Raw genomic sequence first — 25,622 nt, 5'->3', positions numbered from 1 at the left:
ACCACCGCCTCATTATCGACATTGCAACAAGGTGGAACTCCACCCTGCACATGGTTGAGCGGCTGTGCGAGCAGAGGCAGGCCATAATGCATTTGTGGGAGGATACACGGCCAGGCACTTTGAGAGCAGACATGGAGTTGACAGGTGTGCAGTGGTCGAAGCTGAAAGACCTCTGTAAAGTCTTTCAGTGTTTTGAGGAATGCACACGGCTGGTAAGCGCAGACGACGCCATCCTAAGCATGAGCATCCCACTTATGCGTCTGCTCATGCAAACTTTGACGCACCTTAAGGAGCAGGCGTCTGCAGCCAATGTTGACGAGGAGGAAGAGGAGGAGGGAATCCTTGATGACATTCAGCCATTGTCTGCTCAGGGACCTCTCCTGGACGAGGTGGAGGAAGAAGAGGAGGATGATGATGGGGATGATTACTTAGGGGAGGAGGATGCATCTCGTGGGGCAAGTGAAAATGTTGGCGTGGCAAGGTCTGGTACAGGGTTTGTGCGTGATTGGAGGGATGTGGATTTGCCAGAAAGTGCTCCTCCAACCAGCACTCGCAGTGCATCATTGACACCGGGAACATTGGCCCATATGTCAGATTATGCCTTGCAGATCCTAAAAAGGGACCCCCGCATTGCTAAAATGATGAACGATGACGACTACTGGTTGGCCAGCATCCTGGATCCACGCTATAAAGGCAAATTACAAAACATCATGCCACAGGAGAACCTTGACCTAATATTGGCTAATAAACAAGCAACTCTGGTAAATCGGTTGCTTGAGGCATTCCCAGCACACAGCAGCGGTGATTGTTCTCACACGAGCCGTACGGGCCGGGGGCAGCTTGGCAGAGGTGTTCGTGGTGCACACAGCAGAAGTGGCATTGGAGACAGGGGTTTCATGACAATGTTGTGGACTGATTTTTCAAGTACCGCTCACACAACTGGTAATACTGCATCGATGGAAAGTGACAGGAGACAGCAGTTGTCAACTATGGTTACAAACTACTTTGCCTCCCATATCGATGTTCTCCCACACAGGTCATTCCCCTTTGACTATTGGGCCGCTAAACTGGACACCTGGCCTGAATTGGCACAATATGCCTTACAGGAGCTCGCTTGCCCAGCTGCAATGTGCTATCGGAAAGAGTCTTCAGTGCAGCTGGATCAATCCTGACAGAAAAAAGGACCCGTCTGTCAACCCAAAATGTGGATGATCTAACCTTCATTAAAACGAATCATGCATGGGTTTCCAAGGATTTTGTCCCACCTTCCCCTGATGACACATAGGGTGACAGAAAAATGGCTTGCTTTGGTCCACCTCTTCCTGGGACTTGACCTATTTTGCCTTTTGCATCAGCTGAATGTCCAACATCAACATATGCCACTTTCTAAAACTCCCTAACTGTGCTGCCTCCCCCCCCATGGCCGGGGTCACCACCTAGCGCACGACACCGTGCGAGTGCCGTTGCCCTGGACAGGTGGGTAGGCCGACTCTTGGGCGCGGGCACTGGCACAGGGTCCCTCATAGTGCAATCAAGTGTCTCTGACGGTGGTGGTGCACACCCGCCGTCAGACACACCGCCTTACTATGAGGGGCCCAGTGCCAGTACCGACGCCCACGAGTGGGCCCCCCTTGCTTGGGCAGGGCCCCAGCATTTGCAATCTTTACCTCTCCCTGCTCCTCCGCTGTGTAGTCTGGGCCGTCAAATCCATACTGTGCCTGACACCGTTTGAGCCTGCCTCCTGATGTATAGACATATATTTTGAAAGTGTACACTATGCTATCCATACATGTTATCCGGGGATACGGTACCCTTGCTCACCTTTGTGCAATCACGTGCAATCCATACTGGGCCTGACACCGTCTGAGCCTGCCTCCTGATGTATAGACATATATTTTGAAAGTGTACACTATGCTATCCATACATGTTATCCGGGGATACGGTACCCTTTCTCACCTTTGTGCAATCACGTGCAATCCATACTGGGCCTAACACCGTCTGAGCCTGCCTCCTGATCTATAGACATATATTTTGAAAGTGTACACTATGCTATCCATACATGTTATCCGGGGATACGGTACCCTTTCTCACCTTTGTGCAATCACGTGCAATCCATACTCTGCCTGACACCGTTTGAGCCTGCCTCCTGACGTATAGACATATATTTTGAAAGTGTACACTATGCTATCCATACATGTTATCCGGGGATACGGTACCCTTTCTCACCTTTGTGCAATCACGTGTAATCCATATTGGGCCTGACACCATCTGAGCCTGCCTCCTGATGTATAGACATATATTTTGAATGTGTACACTATGCTATCCATACATGTTATCCGGGGATACGGTACCCTTTTTCACCTTTGTGCAATCACGTGCAATCCATACTGGGCCTAACACCGTCTGAGCCTGCCTCCTGATGTATAGACATATATTTTGAAAGTGTACACTATGCTATCCATACATGTTATCCGGCGATACGGTACCCTTTCTCACCTTTGTGCAATCACGTGCAATCCATACTGGGCCTGACACCGTCTGAGCCTGCCTCCTGATCTATAGACATATATTTTGAAAGTGTACACTATGCTATCCATACATGTTATCCGGGGATACGGTACCCTTTCTCACCTTTGTGCAATCACGTGCAATCCATACTGGGCCTAACACCGTCTGAGCCTGCCTCCTGATGTATAGACATATATTTTGAATGTGTACACTATGCTATCCATACATGTTATCCGGGAATACGGTACCCTTTCTCACCTTTGTGCAATCACGTGTAATCCATACTGGGCCTGAGAACGGCTGGCGAGCTGTTAAGCAAGCTACAGCACCTGTGGCTTGCACACGTAAGTTTTTCATTTTTTCAGGAATGACGGTTAGGCCTAATTCCAGAACTGCGGTTGACCTGCACTTACTGGGAAATCATCGTTCGCGGGTAATAATTGTAATCACAGATCCCCATCACTAACGTTGTTCAGCAGGTTATCTGCACCTGTAAGCGACAAACGCTGGCCTTTTCAGTGTAGCGCACATGCAGCCACGGACATGTAAGGGCATGACACGCCAGTTATTGGCCAATCTCATGTGCCAGAGCCTCACATGTCCCTCTAGTAAGCCGGTCTCGGACAGCGGGGCATGACGGAGTCTCGTTCGTTAACGGAATTAAGCTTGCAATGTGTGCATCTGTTCTGTAGCTGGCATGGTTGAGGTTTCCCAGGTGGAGTCGAATTAAACCGTAGGCTCCACTCCTGGTGGTGCCCTTCTGGACATTCCTTTAAGGTTCAGCTTTGCAACCATACTGCCCACGTAAAACAAACACTTTGCCTTCATGAACGCTGTTTGGAGGGTCATGACTCGTGGGAATAACGCCGCCCAATCAGTTAACCTGCTAGAGAGATCCTTCGTTGCTCCCAAGCATGACATCACACTCCCTAGGAGGAAGGTAATGCCACTGTGGCGACCGTACTCCTGGGGGTGACACAAGTGCACTGATGCCCAGCCACTGCTCGATGAATCTGCTGGTACATTGACCCAGACCACTACATTCCCCTCGCACGCTACACGGCCTGAATCTGACCCTGATGAAACTCAGGTTACCCTTCCCATATACAGTTCCATCTTACACGGTGACAAAGAGGAAGCTGCAGATGAAAGTGCAGGTTCGGCCCACCCGCCATCAGACACACCACCGTACTATCAGGGGCCCTGTGCCAGTGCCGTCGCCAACGAGTGGGCCCCCCCTGCTTGCTCAGGATCACAGCACTTGCAAGGTTGAAATACTGTGCAGTGAGATGGAAGATGGAACGACAAGGAGTCCAGACTAGTACAGGGATTCCCTAGCGAGGAGACTTATTTCATTGTTTTCAATGTTAGGACAGCAATTTTTGGGGAGCACTATACTCTGGAGAATGATAGATGGGGCCCACCATACACTGGAACATTCCAAAGGTGGACATCAGACACTGGAGCAGCATTTACAGGGCCCATTATACACTAGAGCATTAGAAATGGGGCCCATTATGTTTGGAGCATTATTTGGGCCCATAAGACAGTGGAGCTTCATCCATGGGGACCAACATATACTGTAGCATTATGTGGAGCTCATCATATACTGTTTCAAACATTATATGGGACCAATGATTATGTATGGAGAAAAAGATGGGCCTTGTCATGAGATGTAAAAAGTGAAGTATTTTTCATTGTACTATACCGCTATTTCTCTGCCGTATCGGAGCACGATGAGTTGTGGTATGTGTTAAAGGGGCGCTCTTTCGCCCAGGGCACATGAAAACCTGGAGCCAGCCCTCCCCCCCACAACTTTAGCCAAATAACACCTGTTTTTCAGTGCGTAACTTGTATTATGAAGTTAATTAGGGTTGACAAGCTTAAGTAAGAAGAATTGATGCTTTTGGCATTCAAATGGGCACTGTAGGTGTGTTTCCTGTCCTCCTCTCACTGCCGACTTTTATTCCCCATTGACTTGCATTGGGTTTCGTGTTTCGGGACGACCCCGACTTTTCCCTATAGTCGTCCGATGTTGCTCGACCCGACTTTTGGAAAAGTCGGGTTTCACGAAACGAAACTCGACCCTAAAAAACCAAAAGTCGCTCAACTCTAGTCATAACATTAATGTTAAAAAAAAACTGTGCAAACATGGTCATCGTCTTTAAGTAAAAGAAGAACGTTATGAAATATTCACCTAAAGTATCGCAAGGTTCATTTTTCCAAGAGCAGATATCCAATCCTGTCAACAAAATGGCGTGATCGTGTCTTTTTCCATTCTTTCCTATAAGAGCAGATTGCCATTGACAGAAATTATTTAAGGATTGATCGGCATGGTGAGTGATCTTTAGCCCGGCCTGAAAACATAAGGTGGAAAGGGTTCATTAATGGTATTAATGTCGACAAAAAGTTCTAATTACTAATGGTCGATTCAACAATCAGTGTCTTGTTATTAGTATATTTTGGGGAAAAAAAATTAAAGTTCTTTTTAGACATTCAAAAATTGACCCAAGCGGGTAATTACATAAAATAATGAAAAATGCATCATGTACCACTTAAATACCCAGCTGTTACTTTACCCCCACCTGCCTGGATTATTTAACTTAAACGGAGTACCTCCTCCAATTTCTGCTGCTCCAATGATTCTGGAACAGTTTTTCTTTTTTTACTGTGTCCCTCCCTTCCAAAGTTATGACCCTTGGTAAAAATGGTGCAAATTCTTCCATTAAGCAACTGGGCGTGTATCACAGAAATCCTTGTGGGCCTGTTCTTTTTCTCCTCTGATGCGGGCCAATCAAAATACTGAAAATACTGCCACACCCACAGAGAAACTATGTGGTACATGCGCAGTTAGTTAAAGGAAATGTTTGCAACATTATTATTGAGGGGCATAACTTTGAAACAGAGGGGCACAGAAGAAAAAAAACTGTTCCAAAATCAGTGAAACAGCAGCAATTGGAAGAGGTAATCAATTTAAATAAATAAAAAAAAATCCAGTGAGAGATGATCTTTAAGCAATCCTGGTGATTTGTAAGCCAGTCTGGTTAAAGGTCACACTAGAGAAAGATGTGCCAAATTCATTAAGAGGTGTGCACTTATAAATTTGGAGCATCTTTCAGCCATGATTATAACACTTCTCTTTTAAGCACCACTCACTTTTCAAAACTTTTCAGTGCTGTCATAAAAATACCAAAAGTTAAAAAATCTTTGTGCAACTACATTTCAAAAACAGTTTTCATTCCAAGCTCCCATCGGCGCGCTAGTGACGTTATTCTCCAGTGTACACCAGCCCGTGGTCAACGTTCATAGGAGATCGTGATCGTGATTTCTCCTGTATATCTCAAATCTCAAACACCTCAATTTACAATCACTCTTGGAGTCCCTTCTCCCTCTTACAGACATAGCTTCCCTTCATGACACAGATGCTGCTGCCACTTTTTATAACACCACAATAACATTAACACTTGATTCGGCTGCCACCCTCTACAATCAACAGGCAGCCCTGGCTGACCAGCCTGACCAAAGAACTGAGACGGGTTTCCAGGGATGCTGAGCGGAGATGGAAGAGAACCCATTCTACTGAGCACTTCAGCGCATACAAGCAGTCCCTTGCCAGCTTTAAGTCCACACTCTCTGCCGCTAAGCAAACTTACTTTGCATCTCTCATATCCTCCCTGTGTCACAACCCTAAACAACTCTTCAACACTTTCAATTCTCTACTCCGTCCCACAGCACCTCCTCCCCCTCCTCTCATTTCTGCTGAAGACTTTGCATCCTTCTTTAAGCAGAAGATCGACAAGATCAGACAAAACTTTGGCCCGCAGCCCCCAATGCCCCTCTTAGCCGCTCAGCCCTGTTCTGCAAAAGCCAGCTTCTCCACCATGACAGAAGATCAGCTCTCCACCATTCTGTCAAGATCACACCTCACCACTTGTGTCCTCGACCCACTCCCATCTCACCTCATCCCAAACTTGGCCACAGTCTTCATCCCATCTCTAACACACCTCTTCGACCTTTCACTTACAAATGGTGTCTTTCCCTCATCCTTCAAACATGCCTCAATCACACCCATCCTCAAAAAGCCCTCCCTTGATCCATCCTCTGTGTCTAACTATTGCCCGATATCTCTTCTCCCTTACGCCTCAAAACTACTGGAACAGCATGTATATCTTGAACTGTCCTCCCACCTCTCCTCCTGTTCCCTCTTTGACCGGTTACAATCTCGCTTCCGACCGCATCACTCAACTGAAACTACCCTAACTAAAGTCACTAACGACTTACTAACCGCCAAGAGCAAGCGACACTAATCTGTCCTCCTTTTCCTGGTCCTGTCCTCTGCCTTCGACACCATAGACCATTCCCTCCTGCTACAGACTCTCTCATCTCTTGGCATCACAGACTTGGCCCTATCCTGGATCTCATCATACCTAACAGACCGAATATTTAGTGTCTCCCTCTCACACACCACCTCCTCACCTCGCCCCCTGTCTGTTGGTGTTCCTCAAGGCTCTGTCCTAGGACCCCTACTATTCTCCATCTACACTTTTGGCTTGGAACAGCTCATAGAATCCTACGGTTTGCAGTATCACCTCTATGCCGATGACACGCAGATCTACCTATCTGGACCCAACCTCGCCTCCTTACTGACTGAAATCCCACAATGTCTGTCTGCTATCTCAGCCTTCTTCTCTGCTCGCTTTCTCAAACTGAACATGGACAAAACAGAATACATCATCTTTCCCCCATCTCACTCTACCCCTCCACCAGACCTAATCATCAATGTCAATGGCTGCTTTCTTTCCCCAGTCCCGCACGCTCGGTGCCTTGGGGTGATCCTCGACTCTGCGCTCTCTTTCAAACCAAGCCCTCACCTCCTCCTGCCACCTCAAACTCAAAAATATTTCCCGGATCCGCTCTTTCCTCAACCACAAAACCACAAAAACACTAGTGCATGCTCTTATCATCTCCCGCCTCGACTACTGCAACCTCCTACTCTCTGGCCTCCCCTCTAGCACTCTGGCTCCGCTCCAGTCCATCCTACACTCTGCTGCCCGACTAATCCACCTGTCTCCCCGCTATTCCCCAGCCTCCCCCCTATGCCAGGCCCTTCACTGGCTTCCTATTGCCCGGAGGCTCCAATTCAAAACCCTAACCATGACATACAAAGCCATCCACAACCTGTCTCCTCCATACATCTGTGACATGGTCTCTAGGTACCTACCAGCACGCAACCTTTGATCATCTCAAGATCTCCTTCTCTACTCCCCCCTTATCTCTTCTTCCCACAACCGCACACAAGACTTCTCCCATGCTTCCCCCATACTCTGGAACTCTCTGCCGCAACACATCAGACTCTCACCATCAACGGAAACCTTCAAGAAGAACCTGAAGACCCACCTGTTCTGACAAGCCTACAGCCTGCAATGATCCTCGGTCTACTGAACCACCGCATGACCTGCTCTACCCTCTCCTACTGTATCCTCAACCATCCCTGTAGACTGTGAGCCCTCATGGGCAGGGTCCCCTCTCCTTATGTACTTGTGTGTCCCTTGTCTTACACGTGTTTATTATACTTGTCTAAATTTCCCCTTTTCACATGTAAAGCTCCATGGAATAAATGGCACTATATAAATGCATAATAATAATAATATATAGCACAAGCAATCGGATGATCTCAGCTTCAAGTCCCATAAGGGGATTATTAAATACAGTAAAAAAAAGTCTTTAAAACTATGAATAAAAAAAACAAAAGTTCAAATCACCTCCCTTTTTCCCCATTGAAAATAAAACAATTCAGAAATGTCCGATCTTTCAAAATATAAAATAAATTAATCCGATTGGAAAACAGCGTAACAAAAGCAAATTTAAAACCAGTGATGGGCTAGCACTAAAATGCACCGATGTTCATTACTTGAAAAGAGCAAGTCATGCTGCTCAGGTGCTCAAGTCAAGTAAGTAGCATAGTGGAAGTCAATGGGAATCTCAAGCATTTTTCCGTCCGAAGATGTTTTGGGCGGGGAAGGAAAATCTCTGAAATGGATGGAAACAGTGCTGAAATGGAATGAGGAACAGGATGGGGAAGATGCCTGGACAAGGAGTTTGGCTTGTACATGGCAGCACGAGTCACGGTAGCACAAACAATCCTGAGTAGATGTCTGTAATATGCTATCCCTACACCGCCAGCTAACCCTAAATGAATTTCAGATAAGAGCGGTATTATTAGAGAATATAATCTATTTAAAGGATTTTGCGAGTACGTGGCAGCGCCAAGGACTGTAATCCAATTATCCCTGCTCTACATGCCTCTAAAGGGCCTGTCACACTAAGCGATATCGCTAGCAATATCGCTATAACGGCACTGGTTTTTGTGACGTTATAGCGATATCGCTAGCGATATCGCTACGTCTGATACTTTCCTCCGACCGCTCCCCCGCTGGTTATCGCTGATCACACGAGAACGTCCTGGACCATTTCTCGTCGTCAGCTTCCTGCTGGGCTTCCTGCTGTGACGACGAGTGACGCATGGACGCGGGCAGGAGGACATCAGGATCACCTCGTCTGACAGATAAGTAGCGACCCCCGACCCCTGTGATGTCGCTGGTGAGATCTGCCTGTGTGGCAGCTCACTAGCGACCACTTAGCGATGCACCAGCGATCCTGACAGCGTCATATCGCTGGTCGGGATCGCTGGTGCATCGCTAAGTGTGACAGTACCTTTATACACTATTCCTACTCCAGCAGCAAATTCTCCCTTAATTAAAGCTAAAAGCGGTATTATAGAATGTAATCTATTTGAATTAGCCTTAATAAGGTCTGTTGGTTTAATGTTGCACCAGCAGGTACTGGAAAGCTATATAACACACTGTCCCTTTTGCAGCAGCACCTCTCCCTACATTATTTACAGGTACAATACAAGATAGCATTACCGGGTCTATTACGGAAATGATGACGCTGTGCGGCCGGGCCAATCACAGTAATGCTAATCACCAATGGCATTGCAGTAATTGTCAGGCAATCTCTGCATGTTTAGTGGCTGAAAATCAGGTGCCAAACATGTGGGATGGTGAATCGAGCATGGTACTCGAATACTTGATTGAGTACTGAGTGTCTTAAGCACCAGGATGCTCAGTCGAACACCGAGCAGTGCTGAGCACGCTCGCCCATCACTATTCAAAACGTCAGAATTACATTTTTTTGGATGGCGCAACGTTGCAATAAGAGGCGATCAAAACATCGCATCTTCCCCAAAATGGTAGCAGTAAAAACATCAGTTCAGCCCCATAACCGAAAAAACAGGATTTTTGGGTTGCTTACCGTAAAATCTGTTTCTCGGAGCCTTCATTGGGGGACACAGAGACCATGGGTGTACGCTGCTGCCACTAGGAGGCTGACACTATGCACAAAAAAAGGGTTAGCTCCTCCTCCGCAGTGTACACCCCACCGACCGGCAGGAAATTCCTCAGTTAGTGAGAAAGCAGTAGGAGAAGTAACAGAATAGATTGAAAAACAGGACAACTCAACTGTAAATAACCAACAAACATAAGAACAGGAGTTGCAGAACATGGGAGGGTGCTGTGTCCCCCAATGAAGGCTCCGAGAAACAGATTTTACGGTAAGCAACCCAAAAATCCTGTTTTCTCGTTCGCCTTATTGGGGGACACAGAGACCATGGGACGTCCCAAAGCAGTCCCTGGGGCGGGAAAGCAAACTTCCATCAGGCCTGCGGACTCACCACCGCTGCCTGCAGAATCCTTCCACCTAGGCTGGCATCCACCGAAGCGTAGGTGTGGACCTTGTAGAATTTCACAAATGTGTGAACCGATGACCAGGTTGCAGCTTTACAAGCTGCAGCGCGGAAGCTCTGTGGCGCACCGTCCAGGAGGTACCCACTGCCCGGGTAGAGTGAGCTCTAATTCCCGGAGGGGTCAATCGATGTATGACCCGGTAGGCCTCCAAAATTGCCGATCTGATCCAGCGAGCAATAGTAGCTTTGGAGGCCGGCTGACCTCTCTGCACCCCATCTGGAAGGATGAAGAGAGAGTCTGTCTTCCGCAAAGAAGTCGTCCTAGCTAGGTAGACCTTCATCGCCCTGACCAAGTCCAGCTTGTTCAAGGAGCGGTCCCGAGGACGAGCTGGACCCGGACAAAAGGACGGGAGAACAGTATCCTCATTCAGGTGGAAAGTGGACAGCACTTTAAGAAGGAAAGCGGGCGGAGGCCGCAGAACTACCTTGTCCTAGAGGAGAACGAAGAAAGGAGAGCGGCAAGAGAGGGCCGCCAATTCCGACACGCGCCGGATGGAGGCGATGGCCACCAGGAAGGCTACTTTCCATGAAAGGAGGGATAGGGGAAAGTTCCCTGAGAGGTTCAAAGGGAGGACCTTGCAGAGCCTCAAGAACCAGATTAAGATCCCAAGGATCTACGGGCGCTCGGTACGGAGGAGCCGTATGAGCCACTCCTTGAAGGAAGGTTTTGACCTGAGGACGGGAGGCCAACGTCTTCTGAAATAAAATGGACAGCGCCGAAACTTGACCTTTTAAAGAGCTGAGGGCAAGGCCTGCATCACGCCCTGCCTGAAGAAACGCCAGGACAGAAGGGAGCGAAAAATGTATGGGCAGAATGTCGGTGGACTCGCACCAAGTGAAATAGGCCTTCCAGGTACGGTAATAAACTTTGGAAGATGATGGCTTTCTGGCCCGGATCATAGTATGAATAACTCGATCCGAAAAGCCTGATCGTTTCAAAACCTCGGTTTCAACAGCCACGCCGTTAAATTGAGTGGCCGAGAATTGGAGTGGCAAATCGGACCTTGAGACAGCAGATCTGCTCTGTCTGGAAGCTTCCAGGGGGCGTCCGCGAGAAGGTTGACGATGTCCGTGAACCAAGCCCTTCTGGGCCAATTCGGGGCGATGAGTGACTGGAATTCCTTCCGCCTTGATTTTCTTCAACAGCCTGGGAAGAAGAGGCAGAGGAGGGAATAGGTAGGGGAGCTTGAACTGCGACCAAGGAATGGCCAGAGCGCTGGCGCCCACTGCGAGAGGATCTCGAGCCCTGGATACAAACTTTCCTGTTGAGGCGAGAATCTAGCAGGTCTACGTCCGGGGTTCCCCAACGACGGCATAGCTGAAGAAATACCTCCGGACGTAGGGACCACTCTCCCGCCACTAGACCCTCGCGGCTGAGAAAATCGGCGGCCCAGTTGTCCACGCCAGGAATGTGCACCACGGATATTGCCGGGACTGAAAGCTCTGCCCAATGAAGAATCTTGGACACTTCTGCCAGGGCTGAGACACTCCGTGTCCCCCCTGGCGGTTGACATATGCCACCGCTGTCTGTCTGAATCCGGATAGGCAGGCCCTTGAGAAGCCTCTCCCAGTGAACAAGAGACAGATAAATCGCTCGTATCTCGAGGACGTTGATCGGCAGAGCTGACTCCTGAATCGACCATCGACCCTGAACAGTGTGACTGCGGAACACTGCCCCCGGCTGAGGAGGCTGGCATCCGTTGTCACAATCTGCCAGTGAATGGGAAGGAATGGCCGTCCTAGGGAGATGAGAGGAGACATCAGCCACCAATTGAGGGACTGCTTGACCCGGTATGAAAGACGAAATGGGCGGTCCAGGGAAAGAACAGACCTGTTCCACCGAGACAGTATGGCGTGTTGGAGGGGTCTGGAGTGAAATTGGGCAAAGGGAACCGCCTCTGTCGCTGCCACCATCTTTCCCAGGACTTTCATGGTTGTCCGGAGAGATGGAAGTCGTAAGATATGCAGCGCTCGCACATCCCGCTGCAGGGAGCAAGTCTTTTCTTGTGGGAGAAAACCTTCGATAGACGATTGCCGAACAATAGACCCAGAAACACAAGACGTTGTGTCGGAAAAAGGCAGGACTTCCTTTTGTTGATGAGCCACCCGAAATTGGACAGGGTGTCGGGGACGATGGTAAGACTTTGGTGAGCTTGATGAAAGGATGGAGCTTCGATCAGAATGTCGTCGAGGTACGGAAAAAGAACGAGACCTTTGATTCTCAACAAGGCTATCAACGCTGCCATGATCTTCGTAAATACTCTGGGTGCGGTGGCGAGATCGAACGGCAGTGCAACGAATTGGTAATGTTCCTGGCGAATCGCAGGAATTTCTGATGGCCGGAGAATATGGGAACATGTAGATAGGCATCTTGAATGTCTATTTAACACATGAACTCCTGCGTCTCTATGGAAGCGATTACCGACCAGAGACTCCATTCGGAGATGACGCAGTCGGACTGTCTTGTTGAGTAACTTGAGGTCCAAGATGGGGCGAACTGTACCGCCTTTTTTCGGTACCACAAACAGGTTTGAGTAAAACCCTGTGAACCGTTCTGACTCGGGGACGGGCACGATCACTCCAGAAGTGAGGAGAGAGGCGATGGACGCAAAGAACCCCGGAACTAAGGCAGGATCTTTTGGAGGTTGGGACTCGAAGAAACGATCCCGGGGACGAGAAATGAACTCTATCTTGTATCCTGATGATACCACCTCCCTGACCCAAGCGTCCTCTACTGAGGCAAGCCAGCCGTCTCTGAAGAAAAGACGTCGACCTCCCAATTGGGAAGGACTCTCGGGGGTTCGTTGATAGTCATGGTGATGTGGACTGTCCAGATCTGGATCCGGAGGTTCTGCCCTGGGAGGAGTGAGATCGCCTGGAGGGAGTGGGTCTGAAAGACGCCTTTTTTCTATCCTGGCGTACCTGCGTTTTCTGTTGGTTAGAGAAGTTGTCTGCCGTATTGAAACGGTGGAATGTCCGAAAGGGCCGAAACTGACGTTTTAGCGGAGGTCTGCGAGGCTTGGACTGAGGGAGGAGGGAACTCGTGCCTCCAGTGGCGTCCTTAATAATCTGATCCATCTGGGATCCGAAGAGACGCGCTCCCTGAAAAGGCAGATTGGTAAGAGACTTATCTGAATTCAAATCCGCCTGCCAAGCCTTGAGCCAAATTGTACGTCGGATTGCCACAACGCTGCTTGACGCCTGAACTGCGCAAGACGCGACATCCAAGGAGGCAGAGAGCAGATAATCCCCTGCATGGGAGATCTGGTTGGCCAGTTCGGACAATTGCTCTGGTTGGGCCTTAACTAGGATGCCCTTGCAGAGATCCTCTGCCCAAGTGGCTATGGCCTTCGCTACCCAAGAGGAAGCGAAGGCTGGGCTTAGCACCGCTGCAGCCGCTTCGTATGCTTTGCTAAGGATTCTATAATCCTATCATTCGAATCCTTTAGTGACGCCACACCTGAAATCGGGAGGACCGTGCTGTTAGACAGTCTGGACACGGGTGCGTCTACCGAGGGGGAAGCAGACCAGTTGTTGGTGAGCTCCTTGGCAAATGGGTACAGCACGCCGAGGCGCTTCCCTCTTTGATGGCGCCTGGTCAGATTTTCTCTTTCCCTGGTAAGGATCTTGCCAAACTCAGAGTGGGAGGCGAAGACCCTGGAAGGTGTTTCTGCCCGTCTGAACGAAACCTCCTGTTCTGAGGATTTCGCAGGGGAGTCTGAGATTTCGAAGGTGTGGTTAATCGCAGCAATGAGGTTCTGTACCGTAACCTTCATGTCCGCGTCCAGCTCTAAGATCCCTTCGGATGACACATCCGAGAACGCTTCACCTGACTCGGGTCAGGAGGCATGGGAGGGCGACTGCTGGGAAGGACTATGTGGGGATGTGAGGCCAGGAGGGGATCCCGGCCGGTGATCCTGTCTGGGCCTTTGCGGCTTCTGCTGGCTGGCTCAGATGGAGCTTCATGTGACCTGCTGGACCCTGCAGAAGTGTCCAGGGGCAACTTATCAAGGACGGCTACTATGGACTGAGACACCCTGGTGAGGCCTGCCACAGATTGTGAAAGAGACGAGGCCCAACCAGGAATGGGGGGTTCGCTTTCACGTGGCGCAATAGGTGGCTCCTGGACGGAGTCATGCTGAATGGGATTGCTGCAGTCCAGGCAGAGGGGTGGGGGCAGGCGGACGGCCACGCTCAGCCTTAGAGATAGGATAATGAAGGAGAAAAGAAGAAACCTGCAGAAATGCTGGAAGGTTGGGGGACAGAAGGCAGAGAAGGGTGTCAGTCTGCAGTTGCAGAGCTACTCACGATGCGGTGTCCCCAAAGGTGCTGATACACGGCTCGTCTGAAGATGCAGGGCCCCAGCAGAGGAGAACGTGGAATCCCTCTGTGTCCGGCTGACATGGTGATAAAATGGCGGCAGCCTGAGGGAACCAGGATAAAAGCGCGCCTTCAAACGAAGAAGATGGGCGGAGCTAGCTGCTGAGGCAAAGAGGGTACCGCCCGCTGCCCACCGCAGGCTCTGAGAGGCGGTGGGTGGTCCTAGAACGGGCGGGAGAGAAGCCCGCCTTGAGAGAGAGAGCGGGGGGGCGTGGCCGCGACGTCAGAGAAGGCCCGAAATGAAGCCGGGGACTAAATTAATGGCGACGGCCGCCTGTCAGCGCGGGGCGGCGCGGAGGTCTCGCAGCGTCGCCGCGGCCACCTCCCTACCTATCACCTGGATCCCCTGCCGAACGCCGAAGAAAGAAGGAGGTGGAGAAGCATAGAACAAGGCCCGCGCAACAGCCGGGGCCCGTACGAATGCGGCGGCCGCCGGGAGGCGCGGGCGGCGCAGAGACTCCACAGTACTCCCTCGGCGACCTCTCCCAAGAATCCTGAAACCGCCAGGGGGCTGCGTCTTGGACTGCATACTCACCTCCGTTTGCAATAAAGGTACCTGATATGTCCCACGCTGTCTGCGTCTTTGTGGTATCCGCGCCTCATCCGACCGACAGGCTCTGGTAGGCGAGTGGGTGGGAGGCGGGGGGCGAGGACTCTCCTGATCACTGGCACGCACCCGTGCTAAGCTGTGGTCCCGCCACTGAGAGCTATGAGGATACGGGGTGGCAGTACACGCCGTACTCATAGTCTCTTGTGGGAGTACAGTAGTGACCATTCACACTGTATCCCTCCGGAAACCTGAAAAGAAACGACGCACATCGAGGTAGATATGGGTCTAATGAAAGACCCGTGTCCACCTCCTACTGACACTAAGCTAAACTGAGGAATTTCCTGCCGGTCGGTGGGGTGTACACTGCGGAGGAGGAGCTAACCCTTTTTTTGTGCATAGTGTCAGCCTCCTAGTGGCAGCAGCGTACACCCATGGTCTCTGTGTCCCCCAATAAGGCGAACGAGAAATGAAAACGCTCGGTCTCGGAAAATGGTAACAAAATTAAAAAAAAATTTCATGCAAACATCCTAATTTTTTTTCATTTTCACCACTTAAAAAAAGCTATACATATTTGATATCTGCATACTTGCACAGACTTGGAAAATCATATTGCCAGATCATTTTTACCATATTGTGAACAAGGTAATTTAAAAAAAACACACAAATGAGGAATTGCACTTTTTTCTTTTCCCATTTTCCAGTACACTATATGGTAAAGTCAATAATGCCATTCAAAAGACAAATTCGTCCATCAAAAAACAAGAACTCATACAGTTACATTGACGAAAAACTAAAATCGTTATGGCTCTTGAAAGAAGGGGAGGAAAAAACAAAAATGAAAATACAAAATAAATGCCTGGTGGTGTAGGGGTTAAATGTGTATGTTCTTGCTATAGGAAGGCCCATAGATATTACTAATATTAATTATAGAAATGTAACTCCCGTTATCAATTAACCTCAGTTGCGTTGGAGTGAACCCCCAAATAGTAAAGGGACTTTCTCGAGAGGGGGAAAAAAGGAAAAAGTGGTTGTATGCCCTGGCCAGAATATCAACTACCATGCCACCATGCATTTACTATCTTTCTCGTGTTGGGGAAAAAAGGAAAGTGGTCGAATGCCCTGGCCAGAATGTCAACTACCATGCCACCATGCATTTACTATCTTTCTCGAGTTGGGGAAAAAAGGAAAGTGGTCGAATGCCCTGGCCAGAATGTCAACTACCATGCCACAATGCATTTACTACCCTTTATCAAGAGGGAGAAAAAAGGAAAGTGGTTGTATGCCCTGGCCAGAATATCAACTACCATGCCACCATGCATTTACTACCCTTTATCAAGAGGGAGAAAAAAGGAAAGTGGTTGCATGCCCTGGCCAGAATGTCAACTACCATGCCACCATGTATTTACTACCCTTTATCAAGAGGGAGAAAAAAGGAAAGTGGTCGTATGCCCTGGCCAGAATGTCAACTACCATGCCACCATGTATTTACTACCCTTTATCAAGAGGGAGAAAAAAGGAAAGTGGTCGTATGCCCTGGCCAGAATGTCAACTACCATGCCACCATGCATTTACTACCCTTTATCAAGAGGGAGAAAAAAGGAAAGTGGTCGTATGCCCTGGCCAGAATGTCAACTACTATGCCACCATGCATTTACTACCCTTTATCAAGAGGGAGAAAAAAGGAAAGTGGTTGCATGCCCTGGCCAGAATGTCAACTACCATGCCACCATGCATTTACTACCCTTTATCAAGAGGGAGAAAAAAGGAAAGTGGTCATATGCCCTGGCCAGAATGTCAACTACCATGCCACCATGCATTAACTACCCCACTTTTATTTATAACCCTCTCATTCAGATGTTCTCTCAGTGTCAGAGTCAAAAAGTTTGGTGATGTGATATCCTGTATCCATCCTGATCATGAATTGGAAAAACTTACTGGTTCCTCTTCCAAAAGTAGCAGACTTACAACAACGATATTAATGTCACTTCCAATGGTCCCATCCTTAAAAAGACTAGATACCTAAACAGACAGAAGAAAAATAAACAATTATTGGGATATTCTCTGCTTTTATATAATTCCCTACTATTATAATTCATAGAATAAATTTAAATGATCAAATCTGTTAAAGGTTTTGTCCAGTTATGGACTTAAAAATTTGGTGTCTATAGGTGATACTTGTCTACTTTTTATTTTGCCTAGATCTTGTGTTTTTTTAGAGCAGCTCCACTAGAGCCGAGCTACGATCTGTGGCTATAACTTAGCGACAACACCTATAGAAGTCTGAGACATGCCTCCTGTCTTATGATTGGGTTACACTGCTGTTTCCTCCTTTCTCTCTGCAACTCTGCCTCCTCTGATTGGATGCTGGGTATTAACGCAAGTGTATCCCAGGAAGTCAGTGTATGAACAACCGATTTCTGGTATAACAAGTATAACAAGTGCAGAATTATTAAAAAGTGTATATGACTACAAAACTATCAGAAAGAAAATAAAATTATCACAAAACCAGGAAGGTCTCACAGTCACACGGTAACATAATAAGATTTACAAAAGGCTATTGGCTCACCATGTTCATCACTGTCAGTATGTAGGTGGTCACCACTTCCTTGCCATGTTTCTCCACCATTTTCTTATCAGCAACTACAAGGGTCTCAACAACCAAACTCCCACTGTGCTGAGATTTTACCGCAGAGCGTTTAGATCGGGATAGATGGACATGATCGTCTGGATTTAATTTGGTGTGATTTTTGTTTAGATCTATAAATTAACATGTTTAGCCTTGTTATATATCATGTACCAGATAGATAGATAGATAGATAGATAGATAGATAGATAGATAGATAGATAGATAAAAGAAACGAAAAGCAGCACAGGCAGTTAGCGTTCCTGAATGCCGTGCCTCCAAGGCAATGACAAAAATCGAAGGCAGCAGGGTGAAAAAATGTGGATATTTAATTGCCCAAAATGTGTTGTCACTATGATTTAAAAAGAGAAAACACAGTAGTTTGACAATAAATGGCTTCACCCAACCACTAACCATGAGTGGAGAAAAAGTTTTGGTGTTATCATTCATATTCTCTGAAAAAAGGTCAATAAAGCAAAAATTCTGCCGGGGTATGTAAACTTTTGAGCACAACTGTAAGTATAGTCTATAAGGCAGTAATGCACATTAGTTACGTAGAATTTTTTTTTTACTTACATTTTTTTCGCCTTCCACAAAAATGTTGTTTTTGTGTATTGCTATATGACTTGTGTGTACGGCTGTTATAGGTCTTTCCTGAGTGAAGATTTACTTTACTTTCCGCTGATCGTTTATACAGTACATGGGGGTGATGTCCTTCAGGAGAGGTAAAATTGTGTTTATTTGCAAGATGCTGTGGAATCGGTGATATAAAATATTCCCTTGAGCGCGTCCTTAAGAAACCTGACTGAAAAGAATAGATTTTATAAGCGCGGTTCATTAAATGACAGATAACCTAAGATATTATTTATTGCACTGTTTACACGGTAGAAATGAGATTGGCTCACGATATTGTATGTAGATATCTAACGGCTTCTATGTACTGCTATATATGAACACAGAAAAAGATTAAGGCTAGTTTCACACTAGCGTTTGGAGGCTCTGCGCATGCTCTGCGTGATGCTCCACCCCCTGCCGCGCCTCCTCCAGTCAGCTCCGCCTATGGGCGCATGACGCTGCATGCGACCTGCGTACCCTTTCTTTAGCATTGGGTACGCAGGCCGTGCACAGGTATGCTTTTGCCGGCGCATGCGTCCTTTTGACGTTGTGCTGACCAGCACCAAACGCAACGTGTTGCGTTTTTGTGCGCCCGGTGCAGCGTCAAGAGGACGCATGCGCTGGCAAAAAGCATACCTGTGCACAGCCTGCGTACCCAATGCTAAAGAAAGGGTACGCAGGTCGCATGCAGCGTCATGCGCCCATAGGCAGAGATAACCGGAGGAGGCGCGGCAGGGAGCAGAGCATCACGCCGAGCATGCGCTGCGCCTCCACACGCTAGTGTGAAACTAGCCTAACATGGATTAAAAGGCATAGGCAGATATGTCACCAGATCAATCAATCTATCTATCCATCTATTTATTGTCTATCTATATAAAAAATAGTGGAACAGCCCCACAATTGTACACAGTAAATTACTGGCCTCCAAACAATTATCCAATTTATTATAGTATACAGAATATAAAACAAGAAGCAGCACCCCAATTAAAATCATAATTATATATATAATTCTTTTAATTCTAAGAAATTAACTGTATTGCAATGACTGAATCATACATTTTGGATAGTGACTACTATATTGTAGCAAATCATTCTCATCTTTTGGTTTAACATATAGGGAGGTATTCAGGAAAACAAGTACATCCAGGAACTGTATGCTGGTAGTAGAAATGACCAGTGTAAATTTAAAGCGAACCGCGATGGGGGCCAATATAGCGCCTGCATATATACATACATTAGAAACACTGTAGGAGAGAAGAGCGCCAATAGGGTTTTATCCGGTGATAACTTTTAGAAACAATTTTAGCTTGCACTAATCTGATATTCCATAATGCAAAGGCATATATGACTCATCAGAGCCACTAGCTGCTGCGGATCCACAGATTGTTATTCTCTGGGTCGTTATTCGTACAGCAGCGTAGGTAATATCCACATCTCCTTCTATTTGATACTATATACAAACATTGTCATGTCAACATTTGAAGAGAACCTGGTCCATGTATGTCATCCATTTGAAGATGTGCACTGCAGTACTTTGCTCTGCCCTCAAAAGGGCAGATAAGCACGCCTGCGCAGGAGTGTAATGCCGGGGATTGATGAAGCCAGCAGGAGGGCGACATCGCAAGAAGATGAGAGGTGCCGGACTAGGACCTGTGACACCCATCGGACCCTGGTGAGTATAATGAAAGTTAATTTTCTTGTCATGCAGGTCGGATTGTGGACTTATGTTCAGCATTATAACGATGTACAATACAAAATAAAATTGTGGTACCGTATTAGCCAGAAAAATAGATGTAAATACTTATGTCCCCCCCAAAAATTGAGAAAAGTATTCAAAGTGTGATACCTTTATTGGCTAACCAGAGAAATTATATTTGCAAGCAAGCTTTCAGGGCTCAAAAGACCCCTTCATCAGGCTTGATTACAAGTGAATTACTGAGAAAAGATGGCAACATTTAAATAGGAATTACAACAGGACATGAGATGATGCTAGCTATAGACAGGCCAAGGAGATCAAATTAAGGTTTTTGTTACACATGCAGATGAGGACCAAGTGTTCTATTAGAGATCTGAAGATCTTCTTGTGGAGGTGTGAACTGTGTTCATGTGATGAGTCATGAACCCAGGTGTCAAATTCAGTCCTATTGTTAGCGACTGGAGCATATTTATAAATTTAAACTCCCAAATCTTCCTTTCTCTGTCACTATTAAAATGACCTTTCAATATTAGGACTTTTAGATCTGCCAAGCTGTGTCCAGGTCTAGAGAAGTGTATCCCTACAGGTGTGTCCAGCTCATTTTTTATCGTATGTCTACGCAGATTCATCCTTGTTTGTAGTTTTTGTTTAGTTTCCCCGATGTATGTCCCTGCATTGCACTTTGTACACTGTATCATGTACACGACATTGGAAGATGTACATGAAAAAGAGTCCATGATCTTATAGTCCTGATTTGTGTTTGGTATGGGGACTTTATCTGTTGGTGATATGTGGGTGCAGGTCTTGCATTTCTTACTGTTACAGGGGACTGTGCCTGTGTCTGAAGGTGATGCGAGGGTACTTCTGACAAGGATATTCCTTAGGTTGAGAGGCTGTTTGTAGGAGAGCAGTGGCAGTTCCGGGAATATTGCTTTCAGTCTGTGGTCTTTGTGGAATATGGGTTGGAGGTCAGCGCCAATTTTCCTTAAAATGTTCATGGATCATGGACCCTTTTTTGGGAGATTTGGGAGTTTAAATTTATAAATATGCTCCAGTCGCTAACAATAGGACTGAATTTGACACCTGGGTTCATGACTCATCACATGAACACAGTTCACACCTCCACAAGAAGGTCTTCAGATCTCTAATAGAACACTTGGTCCTCATCTGCATGTGTAACAAAAACCTTAATTTGATTTCCTTGGCCTGTCTATAGCTAGCATCATCTCATGTCCTGTTGTAATTCCTATTTAAATGTTGCCATCTTTTCTCAGTAATTCACTTGTAATCCAGCCTGATGAAGGGGCCTTTTGAGCCCTGAAAGCTTGCTTTCAAATATAATTTCTCTGGTTAGCCAATAAAGGTATCACACCTTGAATACTTTTCTCAATTTTTGGAGGGGACATAAGTATTTGCATGTACAGCATTATAGAATGTTGTAGACAAGCCCTAAAAAGCAGTGGCCGTATCTTATAACGGCAAAAACTGCTGACAGGTTCCCTTTAATAGTTGCATATATCTGGTTTAAAAATATACGAAAATCATGCAATTCAGTTTGTAAACTAGTCCAGAGAAGGAAGACATTGTCTATGTACTTCCCCAACTTAAATACATCTTCAAATGGGTGGCATACATGGACCAGGTTCTCCTCAAATGTTGAAATGACAATGTTTGTATATATGCAGGTGCCCTATTGGCCCCCATCGTGGTTCCTGAGTGTTGTATATAAAATTCATCTCTAAACAAAAAGTAATTATGTCTCAACATAAAATCCAACAGTTTAATAATAAACTGTTGGCTTTTGTCTGAGAAATTTGTTGATAACATTTTGTTTCACAGCTATAACCCCACCTTCATGATTAATAGATGTATATAAAGAGGCAACATCAAATAAAGCAAATGTGACACCATTTTTCAATTCTACCTCTTTGTATTTTATACTAAAAAAATCCTATGTGTATATAAGACAATGAGCGCCTGTGTTTGTATGGCTATATAGACCTTCTTGTTACACCCATCTTTGCTTGAAAAAGGTTCTATGAATTAAAACATTGCTACCTGGGCTGAATTAAGTTCATATTTTTTTGCATCTTGGAGTGCTGCTTCTCTTTGCATATTCTGTATCTATCTATTATCTATCTATGTATTTATCTTCCATCTATCTATTTATATATCTTTCTATGTAATCACATTATAGTGCAACGTACAGCACCAAAACACTATTCAAAAAGGTGGGTGCAAAGCTTCAGGGACATATACCCAATTTGTCCACTATAATAAATTAATGAAAGGGAAGCAGCACACTATTAATGCAAAAAGTGCATAAGTGTGGACCTTAATTAGTCCATGTGGCGATGTTTCGGTCCTATCACAGAACCTTTCTCTACCCTTGGCTGAACCAAAAACATCACCAGATGGGCTAATTAAAGGGCACTTTTTTGCACTATTAATGGTGTGCTTTCTCCCTTTCATTATTCTATCTACTGTATCTATTATCTCTCTCTATCTATCATCTATTTATCTATTATCTGTCTATTATCTATTATCTATCTATCTATTATCAGTCTGTTATCAATTTATTATCTATATATGCATCTAGCTAGCTATCATCTATTGATCAATCTATCTATCTATGTATCTATTATCTATTTATCTATTATCTATTTATTATTTATCTATTTTATCAATCTATTATCTATCTATTTATCTATTATCTATCTATTATTTATCTATTATCTATCTATCTATCTATGTATCTAGGCTTGAGAAAGGCTGGTCACACTATATGGGCTATTAAAATCCACTTTTTTCATTATTTATTGGAGTGCTGCCTCCTTTTCTCTTTTTTATTATTTATACAAATGGATATTTGTTTGGAGGGCCCTGCATCCTGAATTCATCAAAAATGTGCTGTTCCATTTTTTTAATCTATTGGTCTATCTATTATCTATCTATCTATCTATCAATCTATCTATCATTTATCTATCTATTATCTACCTATCTATCTATTTATCTATCTATCTATCTTTTATCTATCTATCTATCTATCTATCTATCTATCTATCTATTATCTAGATAAATAAAAAAAGGAAGGCAGCACTCCATAAGTTTTTAGGTGAAAAAAATGTGGTTTTTATTCAGACCTACATAGCATGGCAACATTTCGGCTCACACTGAGCCTTTTTCCATTTTTTAATCTATTGGTCTATCTATCTATCTATCTATCTATGTATCTCTCATCTTCAAATATATCTATCTAACTACTAAACTATATTTATGCAACAAGAAAAGGCTACCGATTTTCTCTTTGAAGCTACATTCCACTTTCTATGGATTTGTCAGTTTACAACACTGAACTATTTGGCATAAGATCAAGCTGTAACCCTACACCACATGTCATCTCCGAGACCTCGGTAAGTATTTGCTTTAGGTTGTATCATCAACGTGTCCTGTCACTCTCAACGTTCAGTCAGAATGAGAGCACTTGAGTATTTTGTTGAAAACGGGCTCACAGTCTTAATCATTATTTTGCATCACTTCACCATCCCTTCAACTTCAACAAGTTTTTGCCGCCCTCCAGTTAGCAATTACCATAGTTGGATGGTGTCCCACATCCAAAATGTCTGCTTTATTCCAGCTACATCAGGATCTACCCAACTAAGAAAATCTCATTGCAGTAGCTTAGATATCCATGGATTCAACCACTAACGACTAACTGATAATGGCGGTCCATTATAGGACCAGAGAGCAAGTTGTTCGAATTTGGTGTAACCATCAAAGTTCTAAAAATTGGTCACAAATTCACATCAAATTGATTGGCTCATTCCGTGCTTCCAAAACAAACACAACTCTTTATTAATGACGTGTCCTGGTTAGATCGGGCAACCTTCTAAGTGGAATAACAGGAAAATTCTATTTTCGAGTGAAAGTCAGGTGAAACACAGAGCAAGGAACGTGAATGAACCTGACGCCACCTGGACTTTAAATTACCTTAGACAAGTTGGAACAATGTTCACTATGTCCTTCCTCGAAATTACTCTAGTAACCTTTCCCCCCTCCAGTCCTTCCTCATCCTGCTTTTTTTTAGCTTTACCCAGAGATACAGATTGGCCTGGCATAACAGGAGACATTTTGGGCTCAAGTTACAGAACAAAGTGATTAAATGGTCAACGCCGTACAAGCAGGTTGGGGCACGGTGACAACACTGACCTTACACAAAGGAAAGTGTGTTTGATACCATGAAAGAGGTGTTTTGACAAGTTAACTACACGGTGTTTACCAGTTATCCATACAATTACCACCCCCACTCAGATGGGTGTTTTTACAAGCCTCATTTTCTGCCCCACTGTGCATGTTTGAAAGAACGGAGTGCTCTTTAAAGGGCCGAATGCCATCATTCAGATGGTGATGGCATTTACAAATGAGCTGAAAAAAAGTACAAAAAAGCGCAAAAATGAAATAAACTCTCCTATACATTCATCACTGGTTGACTGGAAGGTAAATAATTACATTGAAATTCGCAGAGCACAGCCGTAGCGGGATTGACGTTCTCTTGTAAGCTTCACAAAAAAGGTAGGATTATCGTAAGGGCAATGCAAACACTACAGTTATTGAAGGCATAAAAAAGAGTTACGGTACTATATAACAGGAGACATATATACACGTACTATTAATAATAATGTTGGGATTTATCGGGCCATGAAAAATGAAATATATTGCTTGCTCTGGTTCTGACCTCCAAATAATATAATGGCCCCACATATCCCTTCAAATAGTATAATGGCCCTAAGATAGCCTTCCAAAAAGTACAATGGCCCCTTCATAGCACTCCAAATGTTATAATAGCCCACACAAAGCTGTCCAAATAGTATAACGACCTACACATAGTCCTTAAAACATAATGGCCCTGACATAGCCCTCCAAATAGAAAAATGGACCCCACATAGCACTCCATATAATATTATGGCCCCACATAGCTCTCCAAATAGTACAATGGCCCCACATAGTCCTCCAAATAGTACAATGGCCCCTTCATAGCACTTCAAATAATATAATGACCCGACTTAGCTCTCCAATAGTACAATGGCCCCATGTAGTCCCCCAAATAGTACAGTGGCCCCTTCATAGCACTCCAAATAATATAATGGCTCCACATAGCTCTCTAAATAGTACAATGGCCCCACATATCCCTCCAAACAGTGTAATGGCCCTAACATAGCCTTCCAACTAGTACAATGGCCCCTTCATAGCACTCCAAATATTATATTGGCCCACACAAAGCTATCCAAATAGTACAATGGCCCCACATAGTCCTCCATATAGTACAATGGCCCCTTCATAGCACTCCAAATATTATAGTGGCCCACCCACACAAAGCTGTCCAAATAGTTCAATGGCCCCACATAGTCCTCCATATAGTACAATGGCCCCTTCATAGCACTCCAAA

The 25,622-nt window shown here is 45.6% G+C and overlaps 1 protein-coding gene across 1 annotated transcript in view; it reads right to left on the bottom strand.

The window, feature by feature from the left end:
* Nucleotides 1-25,622, bottom strand: part of ADAMTS18 (ADAM metallopeptidase with thrombospondin type 1 motif 18) — a 148,497-nt gene that overhangs the window by 58,849 nt on the left and 64,026 nt on the right. The window contains exons 4-7 of the mRNA XM_073582822.1: nt 18,442-18,670; nt 17,809-17,999; nt 17,178-17,261; nt 4,706-4,865 (exon numbers count right to left, since the gene is read on the bottom strand). Of these exons, the coding sequence (XP_073438923.1) occupies nt 4,706-4,865; nt 17,178-17,261; nt 17,809-17,999; nt 18,442-18,670 (664 nt within the window). The remainder of the gene's footprint in view (nt 1-4,705; nt 4,866-17,177; nt 17,262-17,808; nt 18,000-18,441; nt 18,671-25,622) is intronic.

Source organism: Dendrobates tinctorius, unplaced genomic scaffold, assembly GCF_039654945.1.
Source record: "Dendrobates tinctorius isolate UK_male_01 unplaced genomic scaffold, ASM3965494v1 ptg000009l, whole genome shotgun sequence".
In the NCBI taxonomy this organism is placed as follows: Eukaryota; Metazoa; Chordata; class Amphibia; order Anura; family Dendrobatidae; genus Dendrobates; species Dendrobates tinctorius.
Note: the sequence above shows the minus strand (reverse complement) of the source record. Positions and strands in the feature narration are given on the sequence as shown.